Source organism: Leucoraja erinacea, chromosome 21, assembly GCF_028641065.1.
Source record: "Leucoraja erinacea ecotype New England chromosome 21, Leri_hhj_1, whole genome shotgun sequence".
Taxonomy (NCBI): Eukaryota; Metazoa; Chordata; class Chondrichthyes; order Rajiformes; family Rajidae; genus Leucoraja; species Leucoraja erinaceus.
The window spans coordinates 37186991-37201267 of record NC_073397.1 but is presented as its reverse complement, the minus strand read 5'-3'; the positions used below and the strand labels follow the sequence as shown (position 1 = coordinate 37201267).

At 47.6% G+C, this 14277-nt stretch overlaps 1 protein-coding gene across 5 annotated transcripts in view; it reads left to right on the top strand.

The window, feature by feature from the left end:
• ptprt (protein tyrosine phosphatase receptor type T) overlaps positions 1 to 14277 on the top strand; it is a 540461-nt gene that overhangs the window by 255198 nt on the left and 270986 nt on the right. For all 5 annotated transcript variants that reach the window (XM_055652682.1, XM_055652681.1, XM_055652684.1 and 2 more), the window contains exon 7: positions 7917 to 8210. In XM_055652682.1, the coding sequence (XP_055508657.1) occupies positions 7917 to 8210 (294 nt within the window). The remainder of the gene's footprint in view (positions 1 to 7916; positions 8211 to 14277) is intronic.

The window sequence follows — 14277 nt, the reverse complement described above, 5'->3', positions numbered from 1 at the left end:
TTGGCTGTCAAGGTCTATTGAATAAAGATCTTAATCCAATTAGTGCGCGTACATGACCCATCATGTTTGCTAATAAACTCGTGCATGGTGAACAGTCGACTTACAATACAGAAGACAATTAGTCTTGCTCAGACATAACGCATCTTGACAACCTTTGAGGGCAATAGAAGTAAAATTCCTGGCCAACTAGATGAAGAATGGCCATTCTCACCCTCTGCTACAACGCGTGCAGCAGGATAGACATCACCACATCCATCCGGACCGCACTTTCAAAGACTTTAAGACTTTTGCCTTTCATCACAGTGAGGAGGGCCTGGTAGACTCACTGTGGTGGATGTTAAATCTGTGTTTATTGTGTGTTTTGTTATTTTATTCTATGTTATGACTGCAAGGCACAAAATTTCATTCAGACTGAAAAGTCTGAATGACAATAAAGGATACTTTACTTTACTTTAGATTCTGAATCAGATTGTTTATACAAACAGGTGCACTTGTGATTAGCATTTTAAACTTTAAAAATGCAATGAATCATTTCAATGCATTGGCAAGCTACAGCAAGTTTGTTCTTCAGCAAGTTTGTGGCAGTACAGTGACTCCGACAGAATGTGTAGATCAGATGATATCCCACTTTCATATCTTGGCTTGTGCCGGGTCCAAGGAATGATTTTCATCCACTGCCTGTGTGACTTCCAGCCGTAAACAGCAGTCACGGTGGCGCAGAGATAGAGTTGCTGTTACAGTGAATGCAGCGCTGGATACCCGCGTTCCATCCCAACTACGGGCTTTGTATATACAGAGTTTGTACCTTCTCCCCATGACCTGCGTGGGTTTTCTCCAAGTTCTTCGGTTTCCTCCCACACTCCAAAGACGTACAGGTTTGAATGTTAATTGGCTTGGTAAATGTAAAAATTGTCCCTAGTGGGTGTAGGATAATGTTAGTGCGCGGGGATCGCTGGTCGGCGCAGAGCCAGTGAGCCGAAGGGCCTGTTTCCGCGCTGTATCTCTAAACTCAAAAAAAAGATCAGAATGACAATGAATAATGTTCTCTGGGATGTGGGTGTTGTATTGATGATGGGGACTTTCATTATCAGCAGAATTAGCTTTCAGTTCATTAGATGGAGATTGGGAGACAGAGACACACGTTGAGAGGAATATATCGGATAGACGCGCAGAGTCTCTTGCCCAGAGTAGGTGAATCGAGGACCAGAGGACATAGGTTTAAGGTGACGGGGGAAAGATATAACAGGAACCTGAGAGGTAACTTTTTCACACAGAGGGTGGTGGGAGTATGGAACGAGCTGCCGGAGCAGGTAGTTAAGGCAGGGACTATCGCAACGTTTAAGGAACATTTAGACAGGTACATGGATAGGACAGGTTTCTGTTTTGAGGTATAAGCTATAAGGAGAGGTTGGGTAGACTGAATCCACCTTCTGTCAGACGTGGGAAACTGAGGGGAGACTTGGTCAAATAGGTCAAATGATGAGAAGCACAAATGGGGAAAACAGTGAGAACCTTTTACCCAAAGTGGAAATATGAAAGACCAGAGGTCAGAGGATTAGGTTGTTTATTGATGTCATATGTACCGAGGTTCAGTAACAAACCATCTAAAAGCCTCTTAAACGCCACTAACATATCATGCCATTAGATGCCACATTTTATTTGGTAACAACTTGTCACATTTGACCACATTTTACACAAGGATCATTGGTTAATGTTAACACGTTCTATATTTTGCAATATATTTTGACATGAATTAAAGAAGCTTGTTTGTGGCAGTGGCTGCTTTAGTTACTGATCTGTTCCTTCTGTTTGTTGCTGCCATTACACAAAACTTGTTCTCAAACCAGTTTCTCTGGAGAAGGGAAAATGCTCAGAAGCCAACCCAAACAGCAAGTAAGATCAACTGGCAGCCATTGTCCTGGGCATTCAGTCAACAGGCTGAGCACAACGTCACCCTCAACGCTGTTCTGTGATGAAGAACATTAGAGTCATCGGCCCAACCTGCCCACACTGACCAACATGTCCCAGCTACACTAGTCCCACCTGCCTGCGTTTGGCCCATGTCCCTCCAAACCTGGCCTATCCATACACCTGTCTAAATGATTCTTAGTGGAACAGAACTTGTTCAGAAAACTCCGTGAGGTTGTGGCAGTGAAGTTGTTGAGAAACTGGATACATAGCCATGGAGACACAAGGAATAGCAGAGGCTGGAACCTTGAACAGAATATAGTGCTGGACCCAGCGGGTCAGGCAGCATCTGTGGAGGACATAGACATGGACAGGTGACTTTCACAAGTTCACATGTTACAGGAGTAGAATTCGGCCATTTGGCCATTCAATCGTGGCTGATCTCTGCCTCCTAATCCCATTTTCCTGCCTTCTCCCCGTAACCCTTGACACCCGTTCTAATCAAGAATTTGTCTGTCTCTGCTTTGAAAATATCCACTGACTTGGCCTCCACAGCCCTCTGTAGCAATGAGTTCCACAGATTAACAACCGTCTGACTAAAGAAGTTCCTCCTCACCTCCTTTCTAAAAGAGCGCCCTTTAATTCTCGGGCTGCGACCTCTGGACCTGGACTCTCCGACAAGTGGACACATCCCCTCCGACTTTGGGTCAGACTGATGGAGTAGAGGGGGAGATATTAATCTGGAATCTATCTATACATAATTAAAACTCTGATTTAGTTATCTGCCAGATTGGCAGTCTTTCTATATGCACAAAAACGGTTCACAATAGCGCTACCATTTTTTGCCAGTTCACTCACCGTTCTCCTGTGCTGCGAGTTGAATGTCGTAAAAGTTAGTGATGTTTAAAAATCTTTAGAATCGCGCGTGCGCCGATCGATCTCTTCTCCTGCCAGTCAGCGCCATGTGGATTAGTCTCTTCCCCCGTCACTCTCCGGGACGGTCTGCCCCTTCCTGCGCCATCGCTTCTTTACTGGAGCTGAGGATGGCCGGCGGAGGTTTCCAACTGGAGCTTCGGAGGGACATGAAGCAGCCCTGCCCCCAGCAGCAGCCCTGCCCCCAGCAGCAGCCCTGCCCCCAGCAGCAGCCCCGCCCCAAGCAGCAGCCCCGCCCCCAGCAGCAGCCCTGCCCCCAGCAGGAAATGCAGCAACAAATGCCCCCAGCAGCAGCCCCGCCCCCAGCAGCAGCCCCGCCCCCAGCAGCAGCCCCACCCCCAGCAGCAGCCCCGCCCCCAGCAGCAGCCCCGCCCCCAGCAGCAGGCAGCCCCGCCCCCAGCAGCAGCCCCGCCCCCAGCAGCTGCCGCCACCAGCAGCTGCTACCCCCCCCAGCAGTCCCCTGCTCCCAGCAGCAGCCCCGCCCCCAGCAGCAGCCCCGCCCCCAGCAGCAGCCCAGCCCAGCATGGGAGACCCAGCCCGGAGTCGGAAATGTCATCAAATGGAAAGTGGAGACTCCGATCCCGGCAGAGGAGAACGACCAGTGCCCACTGTGTCGCCATCGCACCGCCAATTCCGGCTGCTACCCCTCTGGTCCCCCTTGCTCCTCCCCCCCCCACCCCCTTTATGCCCCCCTTTCTCCCCCTCTTCCCCCGTCTTTTCAAGCTCAACCCCCCCCCCCCCAAAACCCCCCCTCCCCCCCAAACCCCCCCCCCCACAAACCCCCCTCCCCCACAAACCCCCCCCCCTCCACAACTCCCCCCCGCCCACACACCTCTTCCCCCCACAAGCCCCCCTGCCCCCACACACACACACACACACACACCCCACACACACCCCCACACACACACCCCCTCCCCCACAACCCTCCTCCTCCCCTCACACCACCCTCTCTCCCCCTCCTAAACCTCCCTGTCCACAGATTATTAAGGGTTTGGACACGCTAGAGGCAGGAAACATGTTCCCGATGTTGGGGAAGTCCAGAACCAGGGGCCGCAGTTTAAGAATAAGGGGTTGGTCATTTAGAATGGAGATGAGGAAAAACATTTTCACCCAGAGAGTTGTGAATCTGTGGATGCTTTCAAGAGTGATAGAGCTTTAAAAATAGCGTAGTTGGGGAGAAGGCAGGAACACGGTACTGATTGTGGATGATCAGCCGTGATCACAGTGAATGGCGGTGCTGGTTCGAGGGGCCGAATGGCCTGCTATTGTCTATTGTCATTTGTTTATATAAAGCAACATGTGGGAAGGAACTGCAGACACCGGTTTAAACCGAAGATAGACACAAAAAGCTGGAGTAACTCAGCGGGACAGGCAGCATCTCTGGAGAGAAGCAATGGGTGATGTTTCGGGTCAAGACCCTGCTTCAGGCAATTTCCTTTTGCGACTTTGTTTTTGCTCAAGAACAAATGGGATAGAGGATTGGAACTGAGATTGTTTTGGAATTCAGTGCATGTGTGAAGAGGGGACAGTTAGTATCACAGAATCGATTGTTAGCGTCAAATCATTTGGCGTAAGTGGTTTACTTAATCCACTCTGCTGTTAAACAGTATGGTCTTGCCATCACTGTTGTTGCTGTGCCCAGCATGGGAAAATTAAAATGCAATGTGAATTCTTCAGCTGATAGCATTATGTTTGTTGCAGGCAGACTGAGTCTCCACGGGATGGAGGTAATAAATAATGACTTACCAGTAAGTTGGGCTCCTAAATGTGAACTCCTCTGCTTCCTGCAAATGTGACTCCAAATCTTAATAACAGTTGCAAACCAGTTCATTTATGTCACCACCTGTTATTTTTTAACTTGTTTACCAAATTTCTGAATAACTCAGTGGGTTCAGGTAGATCAGTAAGATGTTGCATTACGGTATGCATGTATGATACCAGTGCTATGAATGTCGATGTGTCTAACTTCAGGTAGCCCTGGCATTCCCTCTCTCTCTATCCCTCCCCCACCCAACAAACCAGCTAACAATGGCCAGTTTCCATTATCATTGTTACTTTTTATGCATATCTTTAATTTATTGTTCTTCTACATCAATCTCTCTACATCAATGGACAACAGGTGCAGGAGTAGGCCATTTGGCCCTTCGAGCCAGCCCCGCCATTCAATGTGATCATGGCTGATCATCCACAATCAGTACCCCAATCAGTTCCATGCAAGCCCGCTTCCAATCGCACGACACTGAAAGAACAGCAGCAGCAGATCTCATTTCAATGCTGTACACAAGTTCATAGGTTCTCAGAGCAGAATTAAGCCATTCGGCCCATCAAGTCTACTCCACCATTCAATGATGGCCGATCCATCTCTCCCTCCTAACCCCATTATCCCGCCTTCTCCCCATAACCCCTGACACCTGTACTAATCACGAATCGCTCAATCTCTGCTTTAACAATATCCATTGACTTGGCCTCCACAGCCTTGTGTGGCAATGAGTTCCACATTCAGCTCCCTTCTTTCCTTACTCCAGTTCTACTCCACACCTGTTCCATAATACATCTCCATTGGCTTTCCTCAAAGCTAGTTGAGCACGAACCTCCACATATCCAATAACCCTGTGTTTTGACATTCTGCATGAACTCAGAGGCAGACAGCGTTTATTGGATCTGTACATTATGTGTCTGATTTAAATAGCTAGCATTGCCGCTCTGCAGTTTGACACATCATTTGTCCAACCAGTTAATCTAAGCTTTCGAGCTGACTGCAAGTGACTAATTCCAGTACAATTCATTTATCCGGGCCTCCTGCTTTACTTCATCTGCTTTCAATGTGAAGCTGATTAAATCACTGTTATTGCTTGCCCACTAGTCCCCAACCTTGCAGACAGACTCAAGCCTGCCTCATTATTCACCACAGATCCAGCCACTGTATCATCCTCACCCCGACGTGGAACGTACCAGAACAACCTGATGACGGGCAGAGTTAGGACTGAGTTGTGAGGAGGTTTTATCCTTTACTTCCCTTTGTTGTTCTGAGGGAGGTAACACACCACTGAGTGGCAGCTGTATGTGCCCATAAAATGCCCGTGACTCTAATTTAAACGTGCCCTGGATTTGCCGTGAAGACGCTGCAGAGTTGGTGCGTACATGGAGTCACGATGCAGTGGCACAGCGGGTAGAGTCGCTGCCTCACAGCGCCAGAGACCCGGGATCCACCTTGACCTCGGGCGTTGTCTGTGTGTGTGGAGTTTGCACGGGTGCTCCGGTTTCCTCCCACATCCCAACGTTGTGCGGGTTTGTAGGTTAATCGGCCCTCTGCAACTTGTCCCCTAGGAGGTGCAGATCCAGAGCCAGCAACATTATGGGGGACCCCCACCACCCCAGCAACGGACTGTTCCAGCTGCTATGGTCAGGCAAACACCTCCGCTATCATACTGTGAAAACAGAGAGGATGAGACGGAGTTTCTTCCCACAGGCCGTCAGGACTGTAAACTCTAATCTCACCAGGGACTCATTTACTGTTGTGTTGTGTCTTTAAAAATTTTGTTTTTCTCTAACATGTAAATACAGGTTCTGTTCTGTTGTTTTGCACAATCCGCAGTCATTGCCACTTTCATTTCACTGCACATCTTGTATGTGTATGTGACAAATAAAGTTGACTTGACTTGACTAGTGTGTAGGGAATGGATGAGAAAGTGGGATAACATAGATCTAGTGTGAACGGGCGATCGATGGTCAGCATGGACTCGGTGGGCTGAAGGGCCTGTTCCCGTTCTGTACTGTTCTGTGTTCCACTCAGGTGATAATCAACCTCTTGGTAATATTCCAGTTGGCTGTTGGACAACAAACGTCAGCTGTTTGGCCAACAACATGTCTCAAGATAATTATGTGTTGAAATGGAATCTCTACTGAAAGTACTTCCCTCCCCTCCCCTCCCCTGACTACCTGTGGAGATCTTGGACGATCCTGGGAAAACCGTTTCAGTCTTTCCCATTCTCAAACCTTTCAGAACCCTACAATATGCTTTCATTACCGGAGCCATCTTTATTTCCAAACTCCGCATGTACACCAAAGTCACAAAGGAATCTTTGCTGCCTTTGTAATTCAGATTGCATCTCTTGGAGTTGTTCCTGGGGCGAGATGAATCAAAGCCCGTTCCACATCTCCTCTTGTATTCCATGCTGTAGTCAGTGTTTAGCTCCCAGCCCGGCCCCAATGCAACAGTTTCCACTCAGCAGAAAACATCAGAGACAGAAATCCATCTCTGCTGAGTGGCCAAGTGCCCAGTGTGGCAGCGTAGCCTCGACATTTAGTGTAGGAAGGAACAGCAGACACTGGTTTAAACCGAAGATAGACACAGAAAGCTGGCAGTTTGACCCAAAACGTCACCCATTCCTTCTCTCCAGAGATGCTGCCTGACCCGCTGAGTTACTCCAGCATTTTGTGTCGAGGTTCTGCCATAATGTTTAGTTTAGGGATACAACACAGAAACAGGCCCTTCAGCCCACCGGGTCCGCACCAACCAGCAATCACCCCATACACTAATACTATCCAGCACTCTGAAACGTCACCTATCCATGTTCTCCACAGATGCTGCCTGACCCACTGAGTTACTCCAGCACTCTGTGAAACATCACCTATCCATGTTCTCCACAGATGCTGCCTGACCCGCTGAGTTACTCCAGCACTGTGTGAAACGTCACCTATCCATGTTCTCCACAGATGCTGCCTGACCCTCTGAGTTACTCCAGCACTCTGTGAAACGTCACCTATCCATGTTCTCCACAGATGCTGCCTGACCCGCTGAGTTACTCCAGCACTCTGTGTCCTTTTAAGTTGAACAATCAATTGGTCTAATGCTGGTTTCTGAGAACTATTGTGGTGTACAGATGATCAAACAAATGTTGCTTCATATATGAATCCACTGTTTCTATGCACAGTAGCATGAACTATTCGGGCTTACAGTTCAAATCTCTCCTCATGATTTTATTAGCAGGATATTTTTTAATATTTTCTGGATTAAGTCTCACACAAACATTTTTGAATTGGATTGAGCGAGTTGCTTTTATTTGCCGTTACAGAGCCGCCCACGCCCATCGCGCCCCCCGAGCTGCTGGCAGTGGGAGCAACGTACCTGTGGATCAAACCCAACGCCAACTCCATCATCGGCGATGGCCCCATCATCCTCAAGGAGGTGGAGTACCGCACCACGTCCGGCAACTGGGCCGAGACCCACATCGTGGACTCGCAGACCTACAAACTCTGGCACCTCGACCCCGACGTGGAATACGAGATCAGGGTGCTCCTCACCAGACCCGGAGATGGGGGGACGGGACCACCAGGACCTCCGCTGACCACCCGCACCAAGTGCGCAGGTAAACCCCCGGCTGTAACCCAGCCTCCACCTTGCAGCAGAGACAAGGTTCACGTCAACACCTCGTCTAACACGTCTCAAATAAGTACGAATGAACGGGCAAATTGGTTTTATCAATGGCCGTATTACCCCAGCGGTTGGTCACCTATGAGAGTGATTTTTGATTTTCAACTAGTAAAATATGATTTTCGTGAAACAGTCAGGTCAGGTGAATTTAAGCTGTATAGATGTAGGCAGATGCCGGTTTAAACCGAAAATAGACACAAAATGCTGGAGTAACTCAGCGGGACAGGCAGCATCTCTGGAGAGAAGGAATGGGTAACGTTCAGTCTTCATTCCTTCTCTCCAGAGATGCTGCCTGTCCCGCAGAGTTACTCCAGCACTTTGTGTCTACCTAATGGGCCTGTCCCACTTACGCGACTTGTTCGGCGACTGCCGGCACCCGTCGTAGGTCATTGCAGGTCGCCAAAAATGTTCAACATGTTGAAAATCCAGCGGCGACCAGAACAAGGTACGACTCTTTGGGCGACTACTCACGACCATAGAGGCTTCGCCCCGCGACATGTCACCAGGGTGTCGCCTGTACGGTCGTGAGTCGTCTCCTCAGTCGCCCAAAGACTGCTACCGTCTTTCTGGTCGTCGCTGGATTTTCAACATGTTGGAAATTTTCGCCGACCTGTGACGGGTGCCGGCAGTCGCCGAAAAAGTTGCGTAAGTGGGACAGGCCCTTACAGGAATCGTCAAACGTGAGCGGTCTTTTGGAGATTCAACGATTGTGGGTGAATTGACCTCAGCTGCTGTTGGCTCAGCGCAAGAATGGATATGTCGTTGAGTTGTTGTCTACGCACATTGTGACATTTAGTAGGAGTCAGCAAGTTGGTCAGGTATTTGTGAATAGCTGATGCAATGATGAACATTTCCCATTGCCCATGTACAGTTGCTAAATACGATGCCATTCTCAAGGAGTTTGGAATTGTTTTTGCTGTGGATATTTTCTTGTTCGTTGGTTTTCAATATGAGGGAGGTGGGGCTGCGGTATTTAGTTTTGTTTGGTTTAGATATACAACGCGGAAACAGGCCCTTCGGCCCACCGGGTCCGCACATTAACACTATCCCACACACACACTCGGGACAATTTACACATACACAAAGCCAATTAACCTACATACATATATGTCTTTGGAGTGTGGGAGGAAACCGAAGTTTGCAGAGAAAACCCACGCAGGTCACGGGAAGAACGTACAAACGGCGTACAGACAACACCCGTGGTCGGGATCGAACCCGGGTCTCTGGCGCTGCATTCGCTCGAAGGCAGCGACTACCGCTGCACCACCGTACCGCCCTATATGTGCTTTAATATTTATGTACACCAGGAATGTTTTATGAAGGGTATGTTTCTTATTTATCCTTGTGATTTTCCCCTCTGGTTTTATGTGAATCTCTGAGGATTGTGTGGCTAGCTGAAGCTGGGTATCATATAAGCTGTTGTGCTGAACGAAAATAGTATTCAATTAATCGTAAATGCTGAACCATCATCAATCTTCTGCACTGATGTACTTCAGCTGTTGCCAAGCTTGGGTCACGGATAAACAGAGCCCAGATTGTCAACATCAAAGCTTCACGTCTACAAAACACAATCAGTGTGATGATGTCTTAAACATGTCTATTTGTCTTTGAAAATGTGTGTGAAAGAAAGCAAATGTACGGTAGGAAAATGTGTGTCTTTTTATTGCAAAGAGATGTTAAAGGCCTGTCTGATGGGTGCCAGCAAGTCACCGAAAAAATCACGTAAGTGGGACAGGCCCTTACTGTCTCAATAACCCAATTAATTCCAGCTCAAGTATATTGTATTGTATTGTATTGTATTCAAATGTATTGTCATTGTCTCAATTAGAGACAACAAAATGAATTTCCCTTTACAGTCAGTATCATAAAAATAAATAAATAATAAATAATAAAACATATTAAAAATAAAATAGAATTAAAAACAAAGCACAAACACAGAAAGTCCACGACACAACATAACACAGTGGCACCAAGGTGAGGAAGGCACCATAGTCCAGCCAGCCTCCCCTCCGATCTTCCCAGATGTTCACCCGTGGTCGGGGCCTTCCAAGCACCCGCAGTCGCCGCCCCGGGCCGGGCTGATGGAACGCCGACGCCGAACCCCGACGGTGAAAATCCTCCTCAGCGGCCCGGACCTCCCGATCAGCCGCCTCCCACTGGAGTCCGCAGCTCCCGAGTCCGCAGGCCGAGCCGGGCAGAGTCGCAGGACCCCACGATGTTTGTAGGAAGTGATTGAAGGACGATATCCCCCTTACCGTACCCTCTTCCCCCACATTAAAACATTAAAAAAAACATAAAAAACACACTTCAACATAACAAAAAAAAACAAAAAAACAAAGAGATACCGGGCTGAAGGTGGAGGCAGCTGGCACCAGCGCCACCGGAAGTACAACACCTAAAGCAAGGATGAACATTGCAGGAATAAGCCCAGACGCCAGGAATAATATTCTTTAAATATTAACCAGCTCTGTAAAGGTAATAGAATCATTCACTCCACAACTCACGGGGCGGCGCAGTGGCACAGCGGTAGAGTCGCTGCCTCACAACGCCAGAGGCTCGGGTACATTCCTGACTACGGGTGCTGTCTGTACGGAGTTTGTACGTTTTCCCTATGACCGTGTGGGTTTTCTCTGGGTGCTCCGGTTTCCTCCCACATTCCAAATACGTGCAGGTTTGTAGTTTAATTGGCTTCTGTAAATTGTAAATTGTCCCTAGTGTGTGTAGGATATTGCTAGTGCATTGGTGATCACTGGTCAGTGCAGACTAGATGGGCTGAAGGGCCTGTTTCCGCGCTGTATCTCTAAAGTCTTGAGACTTTGCCCATCTCTCTGTTTCCACAGTGCTGTCTGACCCCATGCACTCCTCCATCAGTAGAACCAAGGAACTGCAGATGCTGGTTAGTACACAAAAAGACACAAAGTGCTGGAGTAACTGAGCTGCAGCAGTTTGTTTCTTGCTCCAGATTCCAGCATGAAGAGGCTTTAGGATAGGCTGGTGGATATACAGGGAATGGGGAGACAAGGATCACGTGCAGGCAGAGTTTACATTGGCACTGTATGTCATGTTGTCACTTGCGGGGGGAGCACGAAGGCAAATTCATTGTATGTGAATGCTTGGCCAATAAACTTATTCATTCATTCATCATGTTCAGCATAGACATTGTGGGCCGAATGGCCAGTTCCTGTGCTGTACTGTTCTATGTTATCCCATGTTCTTTGAAACTGAACTGATGTGCAAAATCAATTATTTTTTCTAATTTAGTATTGCAGGAGAGATTACATTTCTCAAAGTTTGCTCCCTGACTTGTTTCTGCGCAGAGAACATATGTGGTTTATTGGAAGCTATGATAGAACAGTTGCTGTGTGATCCACTAAATTCCCCATTGGAAATGAAGGCTGCAATCTTCCTTCCTTCCTGACGAACGTGTAAAGTTGTGGCCAGCTTATATACAATGTGTGGATGCCGGGTCAGCAGCCTGCATCACTAGATAAGCAAAGGTGTTCGTGTTCCTTATCCGTCCGGTTCCCCACGAGCCGTAACCTATCAGCATGTTCCAGCCTCCTGTTGGTGCAAACACTCTGCAATAATTTGGCTGGAAATAACAGATTGCATCAGTTATTATGTTTGGACTGGCCAGACGAGCTCCTGTACGCAGCATTATTTACCAGACTGGAAGCTGCCGGAGTCACTCCAGCTATCCCTGTAAGCACTTTGATCATCAGCCGATGATTAGGGCCAAGATAGACATGACCGCTGGTCTGAGACTAATCTTTGAACCAGCGTCCACTCACTACCATGCCTCGAGAGCACTTCAATCGGCTTCTTAACCAGACGAAGAAATGAATGTACTAAAGAGGATCCTTTAAACCAATTTGGGTCATTAAGGCTGGTGATTGGTTTCCAAGGTGAATAAAAGTCTTCTAATCCAATCCCCAAAAGAAAGAATATAAATGTTTAGGAAGGAACTGCAGTTGCTGGTGTATACTGAAGATAAATACAAAGTTCTGGAGTAACTCAGCGGGTCAGGCAGCATCTCTGGAGGAAAGGAACAGGTGACGTTTCAGGTCAAGACCCCTCTCCAGGTTGAGAGTCTGGGGAAAGGGAGATGAGAGAGATAGGCGGCACATAGAACAAACTAATGACAGATAAACACAAAGTTTAGTTTATTGTCACGTGTATCGAGGTCGAGTGAAAAGCTTTATATTGTGTGCTAACCAGACAGGGAAAGACTATGCATCAGACAAATGTCCCACTCTTGCTTATCAAGCTTGGTGCTAAGACAGGAACATTACTCATCCACTACTTGCTACCTACCTGTGTCATGTTCTCCAAATGAATCACACTTAACGCATAAAATGTCCCAAAATAAACTTACCAACAATCAGTTTTAAAAACAAAATTGTCACACAACACATAAAAAATCAAGACACAAGAAACTGCAGGTGCTGGTTTACAAAAAAGACACAGAGTGTTGGAGTAACTCAGCGGGTCAGGCAGCATCTGGATGAGAGGGAATCTTATTGAAACATGTAAGATTATTAAGGGTTTGGACACGCTAGAGGCAGGAAACATGTTCCCGATGTTGGGGGAGTCCAGAACCAGCGGCCACAGTTTAAGAATAAGGGGTAAGCCATTTAGAACGGAGACGAGGAAACACTTTTTCTCACAGAGAGTGGTGAGTCTGTGGAATTCTCTGCCTCAGAGGGCGGTGGAGGCTGGTTCTCTGGAGACGTTCAAGAGAGAGCTAGATAGGGGTCTTAAAGATAGCAGTCAGGGAATATGGGGAGAATGCAGGAACGGGGTACTGATTGCGGATGATCAGCCATGATCACTTCAGATTCAGATCACTTCAGATTCAGATTCAATTTTAATTGTCATTGTCAGTGTACAGTACAGAGACAACGAAATGCATTTAGCATCTCCCTGGAAGAGCGACATAGCAAATGATTTGAATAAATAATAATAAGTGTCCGGGGGGGGGGGGGGGGGGGGGGGTGGTAATTGGCAGTCACCGAGGTACGTTGTTGAGTAGAGTGACAGCCACCGGAAAGAAGCTGTTCCTCGACCTGCTGGTTCGGCAACGGAGAGACCTGTAGCGCCTCCCGGATGGTAGGAGGGTAAACAGTCCATGGTTGGGGTGAGAGCAGTCCTTGGTGATGCTGAGCGCCCTCCGCAGACAGCGCTTGCTTTAGACAGACTCAATGGAGGGGAGCGAGGAACCGGTGATGCGTTGGGCAATTTTCACCACCCTCTGCAATGCCTTCCGATCGGAGACAGAGCAGTTGCCATACCATACTGTGATGCAGTTGGTAAGGATGCTCTCGATGGTGCAGCGGTAGAAGTTCACCAGGATCTGAGGAGACAGATGGACCTTCTTCAGTCTCCTCCGGAAGAAGAGACGCTGATGAGCCTTCTTGATCAGCTTGATCAGCAGAGATATTGAATGGCGGTGTTGGCTCGAAGGGCCAAATGGCCTACTCCTGCACCTATTGCCTATCTCTGGAGAACATGGATAGGTGACGTTTCACAGACTGCTGGAGTAACTCAGCGGGACAGGCAGCATCTCCGGAGAACATGGATAGGTGACATTTCGGGTCAGGTCATAAAAATTAATAGCCACAGTCTATCATGCGTTATCTGTGAAATATTTAATGGAATCCCATACATAATTTCTTCAGTTATTCAATTCCAAATTATTTTCTTCAGATATCCTGATTTGTGAGCTGGATTTCCATTGACACGCTGAATCCTAACAGAATTCCCATTAGCTGAGATATATCGCACAAACTGTGCTGCAATTTTAATTTATGCCCAGAGCAAGGTTGGACAGTTTAAATAAGTGTGTCTAGTTATTGACTTCAGAGATGTACAGCTGGGAAATGTGATGGAGATTGGTGGACTTCATTCCACAGTCATTTACTGAAATCTGTCAGGGCAGATATATTTTCTGCAGAATTATTTATTTTTTAATTTTTGAATTGCAAAATATATGCAGAAATAAC